This window comes from Myodes glareolus, chromosome 12 (assembly GCF_982192425.1).
Source record: "Myodes glareolus chromosome 12, mMyoGla1.1, whole genome shotgun sequence".
Taxonomy (NCBI): Eukaryota; Metazoa; Chordata; class Mammalia; order Rodentia; family Cricetidae; genus Myodes; species Myodes glareolus.
The window spans coordinates 34,179,036-34,201,391 of NC_142037.1; the positions used below are offsets into that span (position 1 = coordinate 34,179,036).

The window sequence follows — 22,356 nt, forward strand, 5'->3', positions numbered from 1 at the left end:
TTCTCTTGCCCCCTCTTGCCCTTCTCACTTAAAAAGTCTTTAGTTTTACTTTATGAGTATTGTGCCTGCATCTATGTAAGTGCATCACATGCGTATCTGGTTTCCTATTGCCCACAAAAACCATAAGAGGGCATCAGACCTCTTGGAGCTGGCATTAATGGCCAATTGTGCTGTAGGAATTCCTACCACCAGTAGCCTTTAAGCTACTGGCCCACTTGGGTGTGGCCTCTTATACCATATATGCTGATGTAAAGCGCAAGTCCGGCCTCTCTTCTGGTGTCAGATTCAGTTCCTGTTCCACATTCATGTAGAAGACTGTAATCTCTGAATCTACACCTAAATAAATAACCATCTATTATACTCAGTTCTGAGCTAGTGTGGGATTTCTTTTAAGTGTCCGTCTTCACAGTTGAAAACCACTATGTGGGTGCTGGGAACCTAATCTGGGTACTCAACGAAAACTGCAAATGCTCTTAATCACAGCTGTCTCTCCATCCACCCCAGTCCCTACCCCAAATTCTGCTTGCTTTTTGAGACAGTTGTTTAGAGTATCCTGGAAAGTGTTATGCAAAGCCCAGGGTGCTTTGAACCCATGGTCCTCATATCTTATCCTTATCCTGAATTGTTTGGCTTCAAACTGAGGTTGGAGAAATATGTACAAATTAATGAGTTGCTTTCCATTTGAATGAAAACCAGGAGAAGAAGGTGAACAGACCTGATTAGTCCCTGGTTAGACTCATTTTAATTCCCAGAGGAGACAACAGTGACATTTTGACAGTGCTTGACTGATAAGTGAATCAGTATTTCCCATGAGGTAGAAATCCCCCTTACACAGTTCAATGGATTTTCCTGCATCTGCTGGCTGGTTTGATCAGGAGAAATGCAAAGGCCTGATATTTTGGGGAGGAATTCTGGTTCCTTTCAGTCTCTCCACAGGAACTGATTTGTTCTCCAAACATTTCTTCAGGTGCTCAGTTTCTCTCATCCACTTCTTTTAACTCCTTTAATATTCACATTCAGTATTTGACCCTTTCCTTTCACACTCTGGACTTAGAACAAAAAAAAATACAAAAAACTATCTTTTGTGTCTTCTGTGCTCAGCTCACCTACTTTCTGCTATCCAACTATGTCAGTTCATAGAGTAAGGGATCAGATTCTTTCTTATGAACACATCCCTAGGAAAATCTAAATAAAGGGCTATTTTAGAAAAATGAACACTTTACTCTCTACTTAATCATAGCTATAAATATAAACCATTACCAAATGAAGACCTGCACTTTACAGTTTATGTGTAGCCTCTCCGTGGCAACCTGTAGAAGGCATGGGTATCCAGTGAGAGTGGGCATGCCTAAGTGTACAATGTATGTATGTGTGTATGTATGTATGTATGTATGAGGTGTGTGTGTGTGTGTGTGTGTGTGTGTGTGTCTTCATGAGTGTGAGCCTTTGTAAGTGTCTGTGTATGAATGTTTTAAGACTATCTGTGGATATTTCTGCTTCGAGCCCCTGGACACTTCGTAGTTCCACCTGGTACTCTTAGAATTCACCACACGTTGTCAGCATCAGTAGTTAATTACTTTCCAAATACTGTAGTTTGGGCAGTCTATCCATCTCTAGGAAGAACTCTATCAGATGGAAATTAGACAGTGGCCATCTTAGCATCAGTGTTTAGGGAATGAAGTTTTGCTCTGTGTTTGCTCTAGGTTTTTGATGACCTTAGACAGGTCACTTGATCTTTTTGATCACAGAGCCTCCTGTAGAATATTTCTGCATAACTTATTTATTTGATTAAGTATCAAACTAGGCAAAAATATAAAAAATACTGTGGAAAATTTCCGCATTTTACAGATGTTTGACAGTGGTTTATGTGTTTTGGGGGGAAAGAGTGTGGGAATAGACTTGTGCTCACGAAAAGTAGTTTCTAGACATTAAAAATGCATCACATACAATCATGAGATTGCAAGCTACTGCCAAACATCAAAAGTAAATCCTGCAGATGTTTCGTCTTGCAACCCGTCAAGCACTCAGAGAACGTAATTCCTAGTCTCAGCAATGACTCTTGGAACAATTTTATGACCTAGCAATGATTGCCTTTCCTATGTAATTCCATAAATATTGCATTATTAGTTTGGTGATGTGTCAACTGTGTGCTTTCTTTATGCTGTCCGAATACCTAAGCTCCCTTCCTGTAAAAGTGGATGGGGGAAAGTCTCAGAGGCCTCAGTCCTACACAAAATAGTACAGGCAACCGAGTAAAGTTGGGAGTAGGATAGGTGGCCCTGCCCGGGGACGAGCACACTAATTGGTGGTGTAGCGCAAAACAGCTTGCTTTGCAAACATACATAGAATTAGCATAATACAGACTCAACAGGCTGTATTTAGTAATGTATTTGGATATGCAAATACACAGATGCATGCCATAGCAATTGATTAAAAAAAAAAAGAGAGACCCCAAATTTGAAAGAGAGTGGTGAAGGGTACAGGGAAGTTTTGATGGGAGGAAAGGAAAGGGAGAAATGTTGTAATTAATTAATCTTAAATGTTGTAATTAATATAATCTCAAAAATAAACAAAAGCAAAACCGGATCTTTTCACGATAAGACTTATTTAATAGGACATTTTAATTCATCACGTTTTTAGGACTTAGATTTTTAGAACATTTGGGGCTAAATGTGACCATTTTATGCAAATATTTCATCTTGAGTTGCATGTTAGTAAGTAGAATTAGTAAGGAGATTCCTCCCACACCTCTGCCTTGCTTCCCCCCTTCTATATTGGGTGTGAAATAATTGAGGCAGATTGTTTTTAAGGTGAACAATAATCAGGATCTTGATTCACGTAAATAAATTGGAAATATTCATTTTTGAAAATGACCACAACAGATTCACTGTTTTTATTGATAGCACAGTTTATTACATCAACCAGTAAATGAAGTCTTATCTTTCCATTTCCACTAAGTTGCAAATAACAGACTTCTTAAAATAAATCTAACACATGACAGTGAGAGAAACGTGAGAAACTCTATTTGATCACATGGAAAGTGTTTGGATATAATCAATATTTCATGAGCTAGCAAATCGGGGACATGACAGGAATTTGATGAAGTGAGGACAGCAAGGGACTGGGGCTCTGCTTTTCCTATACTAGTAAAGAGATTTGGTGTTGAATCACTTGTCCTTTTGCAGTTTGGGATCAACTCAACCATTCACTGGAGTGTATTGAGGTTTCAGAAAAGGTTCATTTCTTCAGTCCAAAGACTGAAACGAAAACTACACCTTCAGGGTTCTTGCATTCACACCATAGATAAAACCTGCACATATAGGCAACTTCTCACATCTGTTTACCTGTTGTCTGGAATGCAGAAAGTAGGATGGAAAGAGAAAAGCAAAGGTCTTTCTTCAGTGTCTAGTAGGGATTGGCTCCAGGAACACACAGATACCTAAATCTTTGGACTGGAGGTCCCTTATAAGAACTGGAGTGTATTTGTTTACAACTATTGAAATTCCACTAAATGTTTTGTCATCTCAAGACTACTTCTAACACCTAATAACTTCGACAATGAAAATGCTATGCAAATAGTTGTCACACTGTATTATTTAGGAGAAATTGAGAAACTGTCTGCACAGTCACTAGAAACACAAGTGTGTTTGCGGATATTACTAACCAGTGACTAAATCTATGGATTCACACGTGGCATTACAGGCCAATCTACATACAAGCACAAAGTGAAACTAGGCAAGACTCCTGGTGTATCAGGTTCTAGACTTTCGTCCTGGTAGAGCAGCTTCTCAATGAAGGAGACACTGGATCATTCTCTAATTAAAGAAAAACAAAACACAGAGGTAACGGTTATTATCTAATAAAATATTCTGTACTGACACAAATGGACATTTATAGACTTTAAACAAGGCCAGCAACCTCACTGGGTGAACACATCAGTAGTTTCACGGTGCAAGAAGGGAAGAAGTTCAGTAACTTGTCTTCAATCCCACAGTGTTTTGGCAGAATTAAGACTGAAATTTAAATATCTAGATTCCAAGCTCAATGTTCTTCCATCAATACTGAACTTCCTATTTTACGTAGAAAGGAGCATAGGTGTCTGTGCTCCTCGAAGGAACTAAGGTTTTTGTTTGGTTGCTTGCTCTGCATTTTGCTTTTATATACACCTGCTTCTGGTCTTGGCATGATTTCCAGAATTCTCTGCCAAGTGGGCCCACAAGACAGTTCACTGAAGTATTCAACAATGCTTAGTAAATAGAAAAGGAACCTTCATTTTCCTTTGACCTTGTTCCTTTCCTGAGGAAGTGATACCAAATGGTGTTGGAGTTGGCTGTTTTTACTGTCCCTGCACTTTTCATTCCTGAAAATGTCTGAGAAAAGGTCACAGAACAACCCTTCCCCAATCGTGTCTCCTGAATCCCAGCTTTCTGATACCCACTGTTGCTATAGCCTTCATGTACAGAGACTATTAAATACCCAAGCAAAAACCTAACGCCATATGCCAAGCCATTGGTTTCTCTACCCCATATCACACAGATCTTCAGGCCATCCCAAAACAACACCTGGATTGTAATCCATCGAAACACTACAAAAGGAATAAAACTGTCAAAGCTTACATTGAGTTGTTAAAGATTATTGATTTCTGACAGCCTTGTAAACAATCTCTATCATCTTCGATGGAGAGTAAATTGTGCTCATCAATCAAGTCTTCTTAGAAGCACACTTTAATTCTTTTCATGCTAACATGTTAACTATAGGAAATGAAACCAATTTCAGCATAAGTCCCTGGAACTCTAATCTCATAAATGTCAGAGTAACCCATTTTCTCATACATGTATGACCAACCACACAGCCTCGATTTTGTGTGTACTGCTTTCTTTCTTCTCTACAAAATTAAGTCATTTAAAAAGTGCAGGGGAACTTTGTTTTTAGTGTGTTATTGAGCCCAGTAGGAAACCTTTTTGAAATCTGAAAGAAAAGCAGCAAGACATTTGGGGAATGTGGACAAGACAGTACTCACGTGACATGGTTGGATGCTTCTTCTGGACAGTCAGGTTGGGATTTCAACCTACATGTGAGGGGCTCACAGCAGAGATTGGTACATTCCTACAAAGAACAAACAAAACAGTCCCCAAGTTTACTACAAGGCAATAGTAAAGAAAATTTCACTTTTTAAAGTATCATACTTTATTATTTGAGAATTTAATAGAATATATTATGATCATATTTAGCCCTGCTATGCCCCTCGTTTCTTCCAGATCCACCCTGTTCCTTTTCATTCACTCTCAACTTTGTGTCCTTTTTTTTTCTTTTGAGATGTCTCTCTATGTAGCCCAGACTGTCCTAGAACTTCCTATGTAGAATAGGTTGGTCTTGAACTCAAGAATTTGCCTGCCTTTGCCTCCTGAGTGCTGCCACCAGGCCTGGCTTTCTTTTACTTTTAAAAACCCATAATAATCCTAAGTGAGGCACCATCTACTGCAGTGCAATCAAATGTGATGGGGGTAACCAATTGCTTTCTGATTGGACACAGGAGGAAACTTATGCCTGGTACTGGAAACCTGGCAAAGAATCCATGGCTGAAGAGTTTATAAGATCTAAGGCTAATGCTACTATTGGCTAGATGGACAAAAACCAAACTTCCCTCTAAATTCTTATTTTTAGTGCAACTCTCAGAGCTGATCAGAGAAGTTTCTCTTTTTAAACATATCCACTCCATTGTGTCAATTCCAGCGGCCTTAAGTAGGGAAAGTCAATGACAGGACAAATGCTGTGCTCAGGGAACACTGTCATTGAAGACCAAGGGGTGAAAAATCACAAAGAATTTCCTCAAATAAATTTTGTCTGGAAGGTATTGCACTTAAATCTACTGAAAATTTCAAAGATGAACCTTTCTAAACTATTCAAATGATGTTAAAATAGAGGAAAAATTTCAATTATAATTAAAATTTGTTTTTATCATGCCTGGATAATAATGTTATTGAGATGTATAATGATTACCTATGTAGAATAAATTGGGGTCAACACTTAAAAATATTTGATAAGTGACTAAGATAATAGTAAAATGACATCAAAGGTAATATCAATGAATCATTACCATTATCAAAAAGAAAACCTTAGAAAACACAAAAGAAAATATGAAAATACTTCCAAATAAGTAATCAAATCTTGACACATTAAGAATCTGATACACAATTCAAACTTCTGTATAAATGTCCTGATTCACTGAAATCTAAGATGCTTTCTACATTGTCAAAGAGCTGTCAAAAAATAATGGCTAAACCACAAATTCACATGGATTCACCAATTATTAGCCCCCAAATTAGGAATTTCCAAGTGTCTACAAGGAATGTGGACATGCTGTGGGCAATTCCTTCTTTTCATTTGGCTTTGTGCAGTAATGTCATAAACAGATATTGGTGGGTTTTATCAGTGGGTGGGAGGGTGTGTGCACATACGCTTTTCATGGGGTAGTTAACTAAAATCAAAAGCAAAGCACCAAAGCACCAATTTCATCCCCAGAACAAATTTCTAAAGGAACACTGCTAAAAGAAAAGGGGTGTGGAGATATAGCTCAGCAGCTAAGAGCACTTGCTAAACAGTCTTGAGGACGAGGGTCCAGATCTCAGCACCCATGTTTGCCAGTTCAAAATTACTTATAGCTCCAGTTCCAAGGGGTCTGACACTCTCTCTTGGGTCTCCATGTTATGTGTATGCACATAAACTCTCTCTTTATCTTTCTCCTTCTCCTTCTCTTTCTCTTTCTCTTTCTCTCCCTCTCTCCCTCCCTCACTCTCTCTCTCTCCTTCCCTCCCTCTCTCTCTCCCTCCCTCCCTCTCTCTCTCTCTCCCTCTCTCTCTTTCACTCTCTCTCTCTCTCTCTCACACACACACACACACACAAATTAAAACATAAAATAAAATAAAATCATTTAAAGAAGAAAATGGAAAATTAATGTATATAACTTTTACCCATTCATTCTGCTTTAAAATCTTGATAAACACAACTTTAAACATCATGTATTTTCATACCTTAGGAGATCCACAGTCGCAGTCTTCTCCTGTTTCCAGAACTTGGTTTCCACAAGTCGGTTTTATGATGTTTTTAGGATTAGGTGCCTGCAGCAGACACCTTGCACCTCTAGAGGAAAGGAAGCCTTTAAAAAGTGAGCGACTGGCAATACTGAAATCCTTGGGGAATTTTGAACTGTAACAGAAAAAATAGAACAGCATTATGCACAGTACAGAATCTTGTGGGTGATAAATAAATAGAGAATCTACTATATCTCACTGTGGGACCAAGTTCAGTGGAAACGCCAAATATAGTCACTGTCTAGAACATCTCTATGCTGCCTATGGTGGGTAGTGAAGTGTGTGTAATATTCTACTTGAATGTTTTGTCTTAGTACTCAAGGTTTTGGCTAGAGTAATAAGACAACAAAAGATTAAAGGGATACAAATTGGAAAGGAAGAAGTCAAACTTTTGCTATTTGCAGATGATATAATAGTATGCATTAAGTGACCCCAAAATTTCTACCAGGGAACTCCTACAGCAGATGAACACCTTCAATAATGTGGCAGATTACAAGATCAACTTAAAAAAAAAGTCAGTAGTCTTCCTATGAAGGCTAAAAGGCCTGCGAAAGAAATGAGAGAAACATCACCATTTACAATAGCCACAAATAACATGAAATATCTTGGGGTAACATTAACCAAAGAACTGAAAGACCTATACAACAAAAATTTTAAGTCTTTGAAGAAAGAAATTGTGGAAAATATCAAAAAATGGAAAGATCTTCCATACTCTTGGATAGGTAGGATTAACATAGTAAAAGTGGCAATCCTACCAAAAAGCAATCTACAGATTCAGTACAATCTCCATCAAAATCCCAGAACAATTCTTTACAAACCTTGAAAGAACAATATTCAACTTCATTTGGAAAAAAAAACTCAGAATAGCCAAAACAATCCTCTACAATAAAAGAACTTCTGAAGCATTGATATTCCTGACATAAAACTCTGTTATAGAGATACAGTAATAAAAACTGCTTGATATTGGCACAAAAACAAACAAGTGAACCAATGGAATCGAATTGAAAACCCTGGTATTAATCCACACACCTATGAACACTTGAATTTTGACAAAAAAGCTAAAACTATACAATGGAAAAAAGAAAGTGTCTTCAACAAATGGTGCCAGTATAACTGAATGCCAACATGTAGAAGAATGCAAATAGATCCATAGCTATCTCTGTGCACAAAACTCAAGTTCAGATGGATCAAAGACCTCAACATAGATTGAGCCACACTGAATCGCATTGAAGAGAAAGTGGGAAGTAGCTTTAAATGCATGGGCACAGGAGACCACTTCTTAAATATAACTCCAGTAGCACAGACACTGAGAGCAACAATGGGACCTCCTGAAACTGAGAAGTTTCTGTAAGGCAAAGGTAACAGTCACTAAGACAAAACAGCAGCCTACAAAATGGGAAAAGATCTTCACTGACCCTTCATCGGACAGAGGACTGATCTCCAAAATATGTAAAGAACTCAAGAAACTAGACATCAAATTACCAAATAAATCAGTCAAAAAATAGGGTGCAGATCTAAACAGAAAATTCTCAACAGAAGGATTGCAAATGGCTGAAAGACACTTAAGGAATTGCTGAACATCCTTAGCCATGAGGAAATGCAAATCAAAATGACTCTGAGATACCATCTTATACCAGTCAGAATGACTAAGATAAAAAAGACCAAAAAGAACTTATGCTGTAGAGGATGTGGAGTAAGGGGAGCACTCCTCCATTGCTGGTGGAGTCATACTTGTACAGCCACTTTGGAAATCAGTGTGGCGGTTTCTCCACAAATTGGGAATCAATCTACCTCAAGATACAGCAATAACACTCTTGGGCATATACCCAAAGAATGCACATTCATACCACAAGGACATTTGCTCAGCTGTGTACATAGCAGCATTATTTGTAACAGCCAGAACCTGGAAACAACCTAAGTGCCCCTCAGCCAAAGAATGGATAAATAAAATGTGATATATTTATACAACTGAGTACTACTCAGCAGTAGAAAACAAGGACATCTTCAAATTTCTTGAAGTCTTTTTAAAGTAACTGGCAATATGAGATAATAAATGAATATGTTAAAATAGAATCTCAGTTGGTGATAGGGATAAAGATATATTTATCTTGGCTGTCTTAGACTAAAATTAACATCTTAACCAGGATAGTGTTTTTAGGAAATAAGATATCAATTCAAATTAAAAGATCCTTAAGTTAGAATGATGTCATTGCCATACTAATACATTCTATGATGGTATATTTAGAAATCTTAATGAATGAGCCTTGAATTTGGTAAAATGCATGAATGAAGAAACTTCAGGTTAAAAGAATAGAACAGCCAGCCTTTGTGAAACGGTGCTCCTACCACATACACACAGTACATTTCTTTGGGAATGGAATTTTTTCTCTTTACTTTGGGACAATATCATCTTACCTCAGGTACTGATTCATCACACAGCTGCCAGAGGGACACTTGGTACTATAGACAACGTCCTTCATACCAAGGGCATGGCCCAACTCATGTGATATCACTGCTGCGAGAGTCACACTATTCTTTCGTTTAGCCTGGACAAATAGAAGCACCTGTTACGTCTTGCTTTATTTGGTTATTTCTCAGTCTGTGTCTATGTGTAATGTCTAATATGAGTATTTGGGAAAGGAAGAATAGTGTATTCTTAAGTTCATTTTTCAACTATGGCTTTTAGCTGAGTATATCTGAAATGATTGGCTCCTAAGGATACTCAGTGCTGTAGCTCAGTCGGTGAATACTGAACTATATTATACCCTGAATTCTCAGTAAATGAGAGTTAGATTGATTGCATTCTTTACGCAAAGTACTATTAGGTGCTATGGTATGGCCACATCTATAAAACTGAGGTTGTAATTCTTATGCCATTGGTAGCAATGGCCACATGAAGCCCTTACACAAGGTTTTTCCTTGTCTGACCTCTGACCAGCTATAGCAAAGAATTCATTTAGGGCTCCTTGAGGCCACAGAAGGACCCTGGCTCCCCTTTTGGTCTCAACATTGTGAGCCTCATTCTTTGGTACAAACTGAAGTGTGAGGCCTTTGGAAACGCTAATATTTTATCATCCAAGGACTCTACAGCGCACTGGTCAAAAATGGTTTTATGTCTAACTTAATTTATCAATTCAGCTGGTGATTCCTCTGGTACATAGCATGACGCCCATCTTCATAGTGATGGAATCACAGGATGTCTTAGTAGAAGTATACAAACCTCAACAACGGACACTGATGATGTAGAACACAAGGAATTCGAAGCTGCCATTCCTACACGCCCTTGGAGGAAGCCAGATCCACTGTGTAAAAGGTAAAGAAGTCCTATCACAATCTGACTCTGGAAACCAGAAGCTTTGGGTAATGATATTATAGACATCCTTGGTGTACCCTAGCCTTCTGTATGTTAATGAGGACCCGGCACAGATTCTACCACACCACAGGCCCACAATTACAGATGGATATTTTGCATCCAAGAATGTGCTTTATTGATCTGATAATGACCTTCATACAATTCATGGGTCCATTGCTAATGGTAGTAAGCAGTGATCAAGCCACTTGCAACTTATTGGAGAGGTATGACTGAGCAGAAATTCTTGTCAAGCAACTTTGGAGATAACCACCCAGTCTGCCTTTGCATCCCTGCCCTGGCAAGAAGAAATTCACCTGAGAAGCTGGGCATGGTTATGGAACTTCTTTTTTCCCAGAACAGAGTTATGCCATCTCATGAAGCTTCGGAATGTGGTACCAATCCCTGGTACCACCTTTATCTTATCCCTGTCAGACCAGATTTCCATATCCACCAAAGACACTTGAGTATCAATGTTTCTGAAAATCTGTGGAAAGAACATTTTTTTTTTTATGAAAACATTCAGGCTTAGTTTTAGCACCCTTGGAGACCACAAATGATGATAAAGGGATGCAATAAATATCATAAATGTCCGTCATGAAAACAGAAATTCTAGAAGATGCCTTTGTTACTGTGTATGATTTTCACCTTGATGAGTGCTCACCCTTAGGTGTCTCTTAGCCCCATCCAGTATACGTCACAGAGGAAGCCCTATGCACAGGTGTAGAAACACACGTACATGACAAATGCCTTACCACATTGAGCAAATTCAGCACCTCAAACACAAAGCTTCTTATTTTAGTCACATTCCCATTATACGTCTTATACTGAAAAATACAAAATTAAAATAGAAAATTGAAGTGAGAAGGCTGATGGAAACAGGATTAAACAGAAGTTTTACGTGTTTTAACCTAGTTAACATCTGATCAATTCATGGCTGCCTTATATTAGATTCTATTTCAACAAATTCTATTTCAAATATAGAGGTTTGGAAAAGATAAAAATTAGGAATTCATAATAACGTCTTTCATCTTTCTCTTTGTTAGTTTGATTTGGTGTATCATGAGGCATATTTTCACTACACAGTCAAGACGATTTCATTAAACTTATGATCTTCCTGCCGCAGCATTCCAAATTAGGACTATAGAATTAGAACTGGGTTTTCTTACTTTTCTTCAATTTGACTACATAAAATTAATAGTTTAAATATTATGCATTCACTAAATATTAATTCAGGTTTGATTATGAGACAGCATAAAGTCTAGCTTCATTATATTTATATCTTTGTAAATTGTGTATATCTTTGGGTTCATATTTGCATGATATCTATTAAATTGACATTTACATTTTATAGTAAACTATTAAAACAATCTAATACTTTAGTAAAATATTTTTCTTTAATGGTTTTATGGTTCATTGCTTATAGGCACTTGCTGTTTAGTTTTTGTCGACTTTCCTTTTACAGAATCACCTAAGAAGAACATCAATTGAAGAATAGCCTTTGTCAGACTGTGGGCATCTCTGTGGAACATTTTCTTGATTGCTTATTGATGTGGGAAGCCCCAGCTCACTGTGGGCTGTGCTAACCCCAAGTAGGTGGACCTGGCCTATGCATGAAAAGTAACTGAGCAGGCCAGGGCAGCATGCCAGTAGCTGCTCCTGCATGGTGTCTGCTTCAGGTCCTGTCTCGAGTTTCTGCCTTGTCTTCCCTTGACAATGGACTGTAAGTTGTAAACCACATAAGCCTTCCCCTCCCCCAAGGTGCTTTCAGTCATGGTGTTTACCACAGTGACAGAAAGCAAACTGGAACACAGATATACAGTATCAAGTCTATTACCTTTAGATGAATATTTGATGACTGATTAATAATAAGTGGTATGGGATGTGTGAAAATTGTTGTCAACAACGCAGCCAAAAAGTCTAGGTCAACAGAAAGTAGACAAGTCTAATGGCTTCTTTGAATCTGACTCGTAAGTTAGGAGAACTAGGAAAGGGATTCGATGTACTCACAAAGGCATTATCCAGCACCAAGAAGAGGTTAAGGTATTTCTGAACTTGAAGGGGGTCTTCCTGTTTTACAGATAAAAAGAGAACCACATTAGTAATCACCTCTACTCACACTGATTCAGGTACTCACATTTTCGTCCCCAAAATAAATTTAAAAAGACATAAACGGAGACTTTACATATACTAGTCGTTTCTGAATAAACCTGTGCACCTTATGTCCTTGCTTCGACAGCCAAAATACGTAGGCTTTAAAGCTATACTCACTTTGGGGCTTTTCAGTGACCTGGAAATTCGAAGATGGCTTTGTTTCCTGCCAGCACGCTTGTCAACATGCTTGTTTTTAGCAGTGTCTGGTTCCCCCTGGCTGTCCGGAAGGACGGCATGTTCTCCCTCATCTGTGCCTTGCAGAGGCTTTATCTGATACCTTTGATCATGATGTGTGAAGTACCCTCTGTGGGATATAAGATTGTGTTTTAGGATGACGTGGCATGCCCATTCTCATACGTCCCACTCAGGATGGAGTGGTAACTCTTTCTCCATTCCAGCCTCACACACAGATTTTCAGTCATAGTCCCTGTGAATGGCACACAGTCACTCAAATTACAATCATTATTTGCCCGATACTGAAATGGAACCCGTGTCCTCAGTCACTGGTGTCAACAATTAATAGCAGGACATCAGGAAACAGAAAAGCCTCTGTGCAGCAAAGGACCCCGCCATTAGGAAAGAGTGGCAGGTTACAGACTAGGAAAAGAGTTTTACCAACTACACATCCAAAAGAGGGATAACATCTAAAATATATAAACAATTCAAAAAATAGATATCAGGGGGAAATGATTTTAAAAGAGGATAAAGATAAAAACGGAGAATTCTCAAAATAGGAAAATCAAATGACTGAGAAACACGTAAAGAAATATTCAACATCTTTAGTCGTCAGCGAAATGAAAATTAAAAGTACTTCGATTCCATCTTAAACCTATCAGAATGGCTAAGATCAATAAAACAAAAAACAGCTCATGATGGCAGGGATGAGGAGTAAGGGGAACACTTTTCCATTGCTGATGGGAGTACAAACATGTATAGTCTCTATGAAAATCGGTGTGGCAGTTCTTCGAAAGGGCAGGACTCAATCTATTTTAAGATCCAGTTAGACCACTCTTGGCCGAAGGATGCTTCTTCCGACCACACAGACACTTGCTCAACCATGTTCATTGCTGTTCTACTCACAATAGTGAGAAATTGGAAACAACCTAGATGTCGCTCAACAGATGAACAAATTTTTAAAAATGTGGCACATTTACACAATGTTATTCAACTGTCAAAAAATATCATCATGAAATTCACAGGTAAATGGACGGAACTAGAAAAATTTATCCTGAGTGAGGTGTACTAGACCCAGAAAGTCAAATATGGTATGCATTTGTTTATATGTGGATATCATCTATTAAGTCAGTGACAATCAAGCTATAGTCTGTAGAACCACAGAGGTTAGGTATAGAACTCAGTACTAAGGGGAAAAGATAGCTCTAGGTAGAATAGATAATTACAGATAGTTAGGAGAGACCAAAATGAGAGGTTCAATGGGGGAAGTGGAGAGAAGAGAGGAAAATGTGGGAGGATATGGGGAGAGAGAGCTAAAATTAAGGACCATTTGAGTGGTAGTTTGAAAGCTTAATACAGTGAAATATATGCATATATGAAGGGGATCTATATGAAACCACCAAACAATTGGGGAGAGAAAGCCCCAATTGGTCATTTTTTATCACCAAATGAAGCTTTCCAGAGATTAGCTCACATCTAATCAAATTGTTGGGCAAAGGGGTCTCATGGAAACCCCCAAATAACTCAGGCTATTGGCAAGGATATAGACTGTTCTCCATAACTGGCACTTAGGCCCCATTGCTGATGACATTACTACACAAACTCACTGAATATGGGGAAGTGGAACTGGTGCCCACAAAGAGCCTTCACCCCTATAAACTTTCATTTTTGGTGTAGGAAGATACTCTGCATGCTACCATAGGAGAAATGTAATCACCAATTCAGCCACAACCCTTTGATCTACAATGGTGTCCTGCCTACAAGACATGTTGGTGCAATAGTGGCATAAAGCTTGTGGAAGTAACCTGTCAATATCTCATTAGACATAAGGTCCACTTCATGAGGTACCCAACACTGTTTTGGTGACCAAGAACCTAAGACTAGATAACTCAGGGACCTGAGAATGTATCTGTTTCTCGTGTCTCTTCTTGGACTTCTTTACTTCTCTTTTGTTGTTGCTGTTGTTGTTTTATTTTGCTTTTTAAAATTCTATTTGTATTTATTAGTTTTTTTTATTATAGTGTAGTATAGTATAAATAGCCCTTAGAATTTTGCTTATTTTCTAATGAGAGACAGAAAGGAGAGAGAACTGGATGGATGGAGATGGTGGAAGAATTGGGACGAGTTAAGTGAGGCAAAGCCACAATCAGGACACAGTATGTGAGAAAAGGATCTATTTTCAATTAAAATGGAAAAAAAAGGAACAAAGAAAGGAAGTCTATACATTTTCCAGAGTAGCCTCAAGAATTACTAAAATGAAGCAATTCCAGAGTATTTGGAGTTAACACCATGAATCTAGTAAATATTTTCCTATTGTTTGCTTTTTTATTTATCCAATATTCCATGGCAGTTACTATGGATAGAGTGGAGAAAGCAGTAAATGACTATTTAGGCACCCAGAACCCTAGAGAGAACAACAAGAGGTTCATTCAGAACAGCTGCGTAACACATCGAGACCAGGAATAACTTAAAGACTCTTTTCCTATGAAGATAATCAGTTTAGAAACAGGAAGTTGCTCCATAGGTTGACATACTGTAAAGCCAATGTAAAGGCCAATAAAACTATGTCCTTGGAGGGAGGCATTTTTATAATGACAGAGTTGGGGCTGACTCCTGGAACAACAGGTTAATGAAGTGACTGTACCAGGATAGCTTGTCCATCAGCTTAACCGCACAATCCAGTGGGTTTGGGGTGAGCATGAACAATCCAAACAGTGTGAGGACAAGAGAAGACACGGGGACAACTCAAGGCTGTGTGACAGTCGCTTAGTATTTAATATGTTCTATGACAATTCTCACCTCAACCCATCGCATGTACTGATACTGGCAAGAGAGTCCCTTGCATTCAGGATGTGGCCTTCATAGTAGCAGGGTTTCTGGAGAAGAAAATATATCGTATTGTATAAATTTAGACATTTCACATACACACACACAATAAGCAAACAAATATTTTTTAATAACTTTGGTTAAGTAGGTAGGGATGTCTAATTGAATGTGTAGGTACATTAGTATTGTGTGTCTGAGTATTACTGTGTTCGCTCCTCTCTTTGAAAAGCTGTCTCCCTGGCTATGGGTAATCCCTTCTCTTTCAAGTCACTTGATGCCTTTAAAAGCTATCCTAGGACCTAGGTATTTTACAAGATAAATGGCAGATCCCAGGGTGGATTCAGAGCCTACCGCATCCTGAGGGCGTCTGGTCCCCTCTTCTCCTTTGGCTGAGTAAGATGTTTCAGTGTCCTCTGACCCCAGAAGACGTCTGTGGAGAGTACAAAGGTGCACAATGCACTCATGATACCAGCAAATACTGACTTCTCTGTATTTTCTTCTGTACTATGGGAATAGCTGTGTATACAGTGGCACTGAGTTAGCTTTTGACCATTGATCTTTTCCCAACATTGGGACTTCCCTACTAAAATAAATCAAAGCATGTAGTCACATTTATTAACCCCAAAGGGGGAAATTCACTCAATTACTTTTCCCTTGCAGATTCCTCTTCCAACATGAGTGGGTACAAGCCTGATAGGGTTCTTTGGTGCAAAGACACGATCTTTGGAGGGGGCTGAATCACAGGTATGGGTAAGAGACCAACTAAGGAGGCTTACTGACTGTAAAAAATTGGGAGCATGGGGACTTTAGGGGAGGGGAGAGGCAGGGAGGGGAGCAAAGAAAACTGTAGAGCTCAATAAAAATCAATTTAAAAAACTCAATTAAAAAAAAGAAAATTTGTGATGCCCCTTTCTTCTTCCCCTAGACTTTATCGCTTGGTTGTGTACCCTGATTCAGGCTTAGGGATAATTCTTGCATATGTGTGTGTTGGGGGAAATTCTATACATGTGTGTTTGTGTGCAATTGCATATGTTGCAACACACACATGGAGATCAGAAGATAAACCCATCTGTGAGCCCTCGCCTCCCACCTCTTTTGATACAGGGTCCGATGCTTGTCGCTTGTCTCACTGTGTAAGACAGGCCTCATTCTGGAGATCCTACTGTTTCTTCCTCTTATTGGGCATTGAATCCCCTGTGGACATTTATGGCAGATTGTCCTGGATGCCTTATCTTACGTGGGAAACCCAAGCCTGAAGTGAACCCCAAGACACCATTCCTGGATATGGGGCCTCAGAGAGCATAAGAGTAGGCAAAGTTAGCTGAGCAGGAAACATGTTTGCGTTCTGTGGCTGACACACAGCTGCTTCAAGGTCCTGGCACTGTGATTCCCTGCAGTGAGGAACTACAGCCTAGAATTGTAAGCCAGAGCAACCCCTCTCTCCCCCAATGTGATTTTGCCAGGATATTTTTTCTCATTCACAGAAATGAAGCTACAGCCAAGGAGAAGTTTCCCAATATTCTGAGAATAAAACCAGTGGCTGGGTTTTCAGGAAGTAATTGTCCTTACTTGGCTCTCTTTAGGTGAAAGATAATTTCTTCTCCATTTAGTATGATCTGATACTGAACTTCAGGCGCATATCTTTCCTGAAAATATTTAATGATACAGTTATAAGCTCATAATTCTCAGCCAATTTAAAAATTATAAATATTACAACATGCCAATTATGGACACTATACATTGCAATAGCAAAGATACAAAAATTTAAAGTATTTCTCCTACATTTTATCTTTCTTATGTCTAAAAATGTAATCTGCACATAAAAGGACTTCCTAAAATAAAATCACCTGACAGCTACACACATCAATCTATCTCTAATTTGCTACACAGAAACTTGCCATTTGCTTCAATGTATAATAAATACCCTGTCCTGTATACCATAATAAATTACCAACAGGACAAGAAATCATCATCTCTTGCAATGTATTTCCACTGAAATATATTTTAAAATGGTTTTAAAATTCCACTAAGAACTAAATAATAAATATTATAAAGAGGGAACATCAGCAACATAGTAGAATACATTGTACATTGTAGAAAAGTGTAGTTACTGTAGTTACTAGGAGTTGGTGGGTAAAGAGAAGGCAGAACTCAGAAAATTGAAAGTCTCCTTCTAGAACTGTCTGCCTTGCTTGTGATCCCTTCTTTTCTCCCACAGAGTTGAGGGCATGTCTAAGAAGCTTTGCCATTATCATCGAGCCAGGCAGTTGCTTCTCTGATGTTAAATTATAGCCAAATTCTGAAAAGCCATCTGATGTCTTTCCTCTGAAGGGTTAAGATGAGACTACTGTGCAGGCCATAGTGCCTGTGGCCGCCCCTCCCCTCTCACAGACACTGGCAAGCCCTCCATCGTTCCCAGAGCACTGTCTGTGAAGCTCTAGCTAACAGACTTCCGGGAGCCCAGATTCCCCAGCTAAGAAATAAGCTTACAGCCTGAGACACTTTAAAGGGCTACACCACTGGCCAAGTATCCTGTTCCCCAGCCTCCTTGCTCTCCGAGAATCAAAGAGTTTGGCTGTAGACTCCTGTTGTAGAAACCCTGACTTCCTCTAAGGGTTTCTCTTAAGGGGAACCCCCAAACTTCCCTCTTGAGCCTGATTGCATTTCTGCCATGCTGTCTATCTTTGGTTCTGGTTCATGAACTCTCCTAACACACCTAACCATGCTCTTGTCTCCCTATTTGTTTGCCTGTGGGTTTAATGATGTTTCTAATAAACTTCATGCCCCAATAATCCTTCTGTGCCCCCCTTGAGCACTGCACTCCAGAATCTTCAGCAGCCGAGTCATAGAAGGATTGCACACGCAGCTGCTGGAAGGTGACTATGACGTCACACTACCCCCCAAAGCCCTTCATTTCTGTCTTCAGATAATGGTGAAACACGACTTACCTCTTTGCCATATCTCTCTGTCTGGTTGTTCTCAGTTCCTCTTCCGGGTGAAATGTTTAGCTTTTTAGGACGAACTATTTCGTGGAGCTTTAACTCGGGGCTTGACTTTGTGTCTATCACTAGAGAAAGCCAGAAAATGCTGATAAGAAAAGTCGACAGTGTTTTGGTTTGGGCTGATTGCTTTGTCCTACGGACATGAATTAACCATTCTTGCTTCAACTTTAATGACAAAGGATTGTTTCCTGTCTCCCTAACTTCTAGCCCACCCTGGAAAACTGCGTACCTCTTTGTACAGAAGTAGCTCATAAGAACATTGATTGGTAAGCCTGGACTCTGCCTGTAGTAACTGGGTGCATTCCTTTGCAGTTCTTTTCAGCTTGCAATTTCTCTGACCTACTCTCTCTCTCTCTGAATATGAAAATATCCACGTGCAAGTAATACTTTACTTAGGAGAGATCCTATTCCCAGTCATTTCTTGCCTCAGTGGGCAGTAAACCAAGTTCATCTTTCTTTACAGTTTTACCCTCAAAATTGTAGGTTTCACAGGTTATAAAGCTCTCATTGACCCTTCCTCGGAGAGGATTTAAAAGATCAAAGAGCAAGTGGGGGAAATTTTTATAGTAAAAGGATCTTCTTCATGTAACTTTAAGTTGTGCAAGATAGACAGTTTCTCTTGTTTGCACATGGTAAGGAAAGAAAGGATTCAGAGTCAGAAGATACGACTTGCTGTCCTAGGTAAAAGGCTTAATGACAGTCACTTTGCCTTCCTGTCCTTTGTTGTCTACATAGATTAATATAAAAGCTGTACATAAAAACTGTGTGAAAATCTAAAGCACCATTATAGGAAAATACAGACACATCTTTTCTGCTTTTTGGAATTTTGCAATTGTTCACAGAGGTCAATCATACCATTGAATGCTTGTGTTTCCACAGCTTTGAGACAGATTCTTACTTAGGACAGTGATCAGAGTTCATTAGAGTTGTGACACTTAACTTAATTATTGTACAAATCGCAACCATAACCATGACCTCAGAGTTCACAAGGACTGACTAAAGGGACTTAAAACGATTTCATTAACATGCATGTTTCTATGACCCAATTATTATCAATGTTGTTCTACTTTACAATCTCTTTGGGTACCTCACTAGGGCTTAACAATGTAAGAAACATAAGATGCACAAAAGCCAGCCCTGCACTTAACAAGTAGGAAGTGTTTTAAGCTTAGGTAAACCCCTAGCTGTAGTCTTCCTCTGTTTCAGCAGGCGATTTACTATGTACATGTTTATGAACGTAAATATGCGTTTGACTTTTTAACACGATTGCAAAGCCACCCCTAGAAAGACAACCAGCGATAGCATCGGTGCACTTATAGTATTCATGGTGTAGCAAGGGAGCTTCTAGCTAATGGATGTTAAGTTGTTAATTTCTCAATAATCAGCTTCAAAGGGAGAAAGAGTTACAGATCCACGACTTTTCTTTTGACTATGTTCTACTAATGAGAATCTTTTCCTACTACTGAGAAATATCCCAAAGTACCAACTCATAAATAGCCTTGATTAATGGCTATATATATCAATTTCACTGCCTAGTATAAATGTAAATTGAGCAATAATCAACCTTTGTTTCATCTATTTGGAAAAAACATCACATCGTATATAAACATGGTTTTTATTTAGTGAGGTATATAAAATTTAAAAAAGTATATAGTGGGCTTTAGAATACATGTTTCACATGTGATCTAAAAAGTACCATCACTCATACATATGCATGTATAAACTATTATGAATGTCTGTAAGTATATAGTTGTACTTCACTAGGGAAAGTCATAAGAAACTTTGCATTATGAGTGAAAAGGTCATTTTTTTCCTCATGGGTATACTCATCAAATAATCTGATTTTTTTTCTTCAAGATATCCATACTTACCTTGGGTTTGAATGATGAGACATAGGACAGAAAGCAGGACCCATGACATGCTGGCTTCTGAGGGTAGCTGAGAGGTTCCAAGCAGCACACAGTTATGCTCTCTCCAGTGGCCAGTTCGATCTCCCTCTAGTTCTCTTTAGATGTTGAAAAGGAACATAAAGTCTCGAGAATTTAACTTGTGAGATTATGGGATGTTTCCTAATTGTGTTGCAGACTGGCCAATGAACTGCAGCATCAAAATCCAGAGAATGTTCCTCCTTTGAGACCAATGTTTACATCTGTTGGGAGGCTCAGTAAGGGTTTACAGCTGGGCGGCTGCTTCCCTTGAGTTCTGCCTTGATAGCAGTGTGAAGACTGAGACTCAGGGGCCCAAGCACTTAATTACATATGCATTTGCAAATGTATAAAATGCCACAATGTCACTATTGTGCCCATATTTTAAGAACCTAGCAAAAAAAATCATGTCTTCTTTTAATTTTTTCTTTTACTTTATACAGGTACTTTGTCTACCTGTATTTCTGTGCACCACAAGCATATGTGGTGCCTACTGAGGTCAAAAAAGGGTGTCTTGGAACTGGAGTTCCAGATGTTTATGAGTTGCTATGTGGGTGGTGGGAATCACTGAACTTAGGTCCTCTGCAAGAGCAGCCAGTGCTCTTAACACTAAGCCATCTTCCCAGTTCCAAGTCTGTCATCTTAAAAACATAGCACCAAGCAAAATTCTGCAAACTTTAATGATGTAAATCTCTGTTTTTAAATGCAAAAGGAGATTCTGGTAATAACACCTGCAAAGTTTCTTTCAAAGTTCATATGAGGTTACACAAACTCGGAGGCATAAACGCACATACAGAACTGCAATGAAGCCTACATACGAAAATAGTCTGAACAGTGTTAGCTTTAACCCAACCATGTGCATGTGAATCTAACTGAAGAATACAATGAGTTCCTCTTCAGCCAAAATAATGTCTTGCTGATTACCTGAATTTTATATTTTCATTTCTTAAACAGAAGCGTAGAGAAGGATAACAGTCAGTAGATAGCCCAACAGCAGGAAATTAGCTCTGTTGACATCTTCACAGCTCACTTTCATTCGTCTTTTATGCAGTGATATAAGGAAGGGACTAGATTGTCGATTCCACTGCATAAAGGCTTTAAGGTACTTGTTATTTTTGTATAGAATTATACTGTAAGAAGCCTCACGACATTAAACAACAACATGCCACTTGAAGGACCTTTGCATATTGCCTTGTGCACATATATTACATGTAGTTATGTGCATTGTTTTGACTCTTAGAATTAATTCCTAAAGATGACAATACACAGTTGAAAAGGAAAGAAAGATCAACTGGAAGTTATTGCTCTGAGATGACTCAGTGACTTTAGGCAGTCGGCCCCACATTGAACTTCCACTTAGAAGACTTCTCAGCCTGCAAAGCTGTGTCTTCTAACCACTGACCATACCCTGTGTTGTCACACTTGAATCTGTCTGACCTTGTGCATTTTCTTCCTCCTCTTGAACTGACACTGTGTAGCCCTATATTTTTTTTTACTGGTCCCAAAGATAAGCATTCCACTTTTAATCCTTCCCAGTACTCATTAAAATATTACTAATGCACAATAATTTGTCTTTTAGCATAAAATGCAAACAAGTTCCTGGAATGTCTTAATGCTTATCCGTTTCCTATCTTGCATAATATTCACAAGTGTTTTAGTATCAAGGCAGCTGAGAGAACAAGCAAGAGAGTACATGGGAGATGGAGGGAAGGGAAAGGAAGAAATAATGTAATTATGTTTTAATTTCAGAAGTTAAAAAATAAAAATACAACAGTAACAAAGATACTTCATTTAAAAAAAGAAAAAAACCAAGATATAAATCTGAGAAACATTTA

The 22,356-nt window shown here is 38.7% G+C and overlaps 1 protein-coding gene across 1 annotated transcript; it reads right to left on the reverse strand.

Annotated features, from left to right (window-relative positions):
• Positions 1–2,883: 2,883 nt before the first annotated feature.
• On the reverse strand, positions 2,884–20,702 carry Adamdec1 (ADAM like decysin 1). The gene is made up of 14 exons (XM_048422184.3): positions 20,468–20,702; positions 18,543–18,661; positions 17,164–17,240; positions 15,946–16,024; positions 15,568–15,644; positions 12,712–12,898; positions 12,451–12,510; positions 11,196–11,267; positions 10,758–10,927; positions 10,312–10,393; positions 9,507–9,637; positions 7,032–7,206; positions 5,021–5,106; positions 2,884–3,815 (listed from the first exon to the last, which is right to left on the reverse strand). Exons 1-14 carry the CDS (start codon positions 20,514–20,516, stop codon positions 3,809–3,811), a joined length of 1,371 nt encoding a protein of 456 aa, XP_048278141.3. The 5' UTR covers positions 20,517–20,702; the 3' UTR covers positions 2,884–3,808.
• Between the last annotated feature and the right edge of the window lie 1,654 nt (positions 20,703–22,356).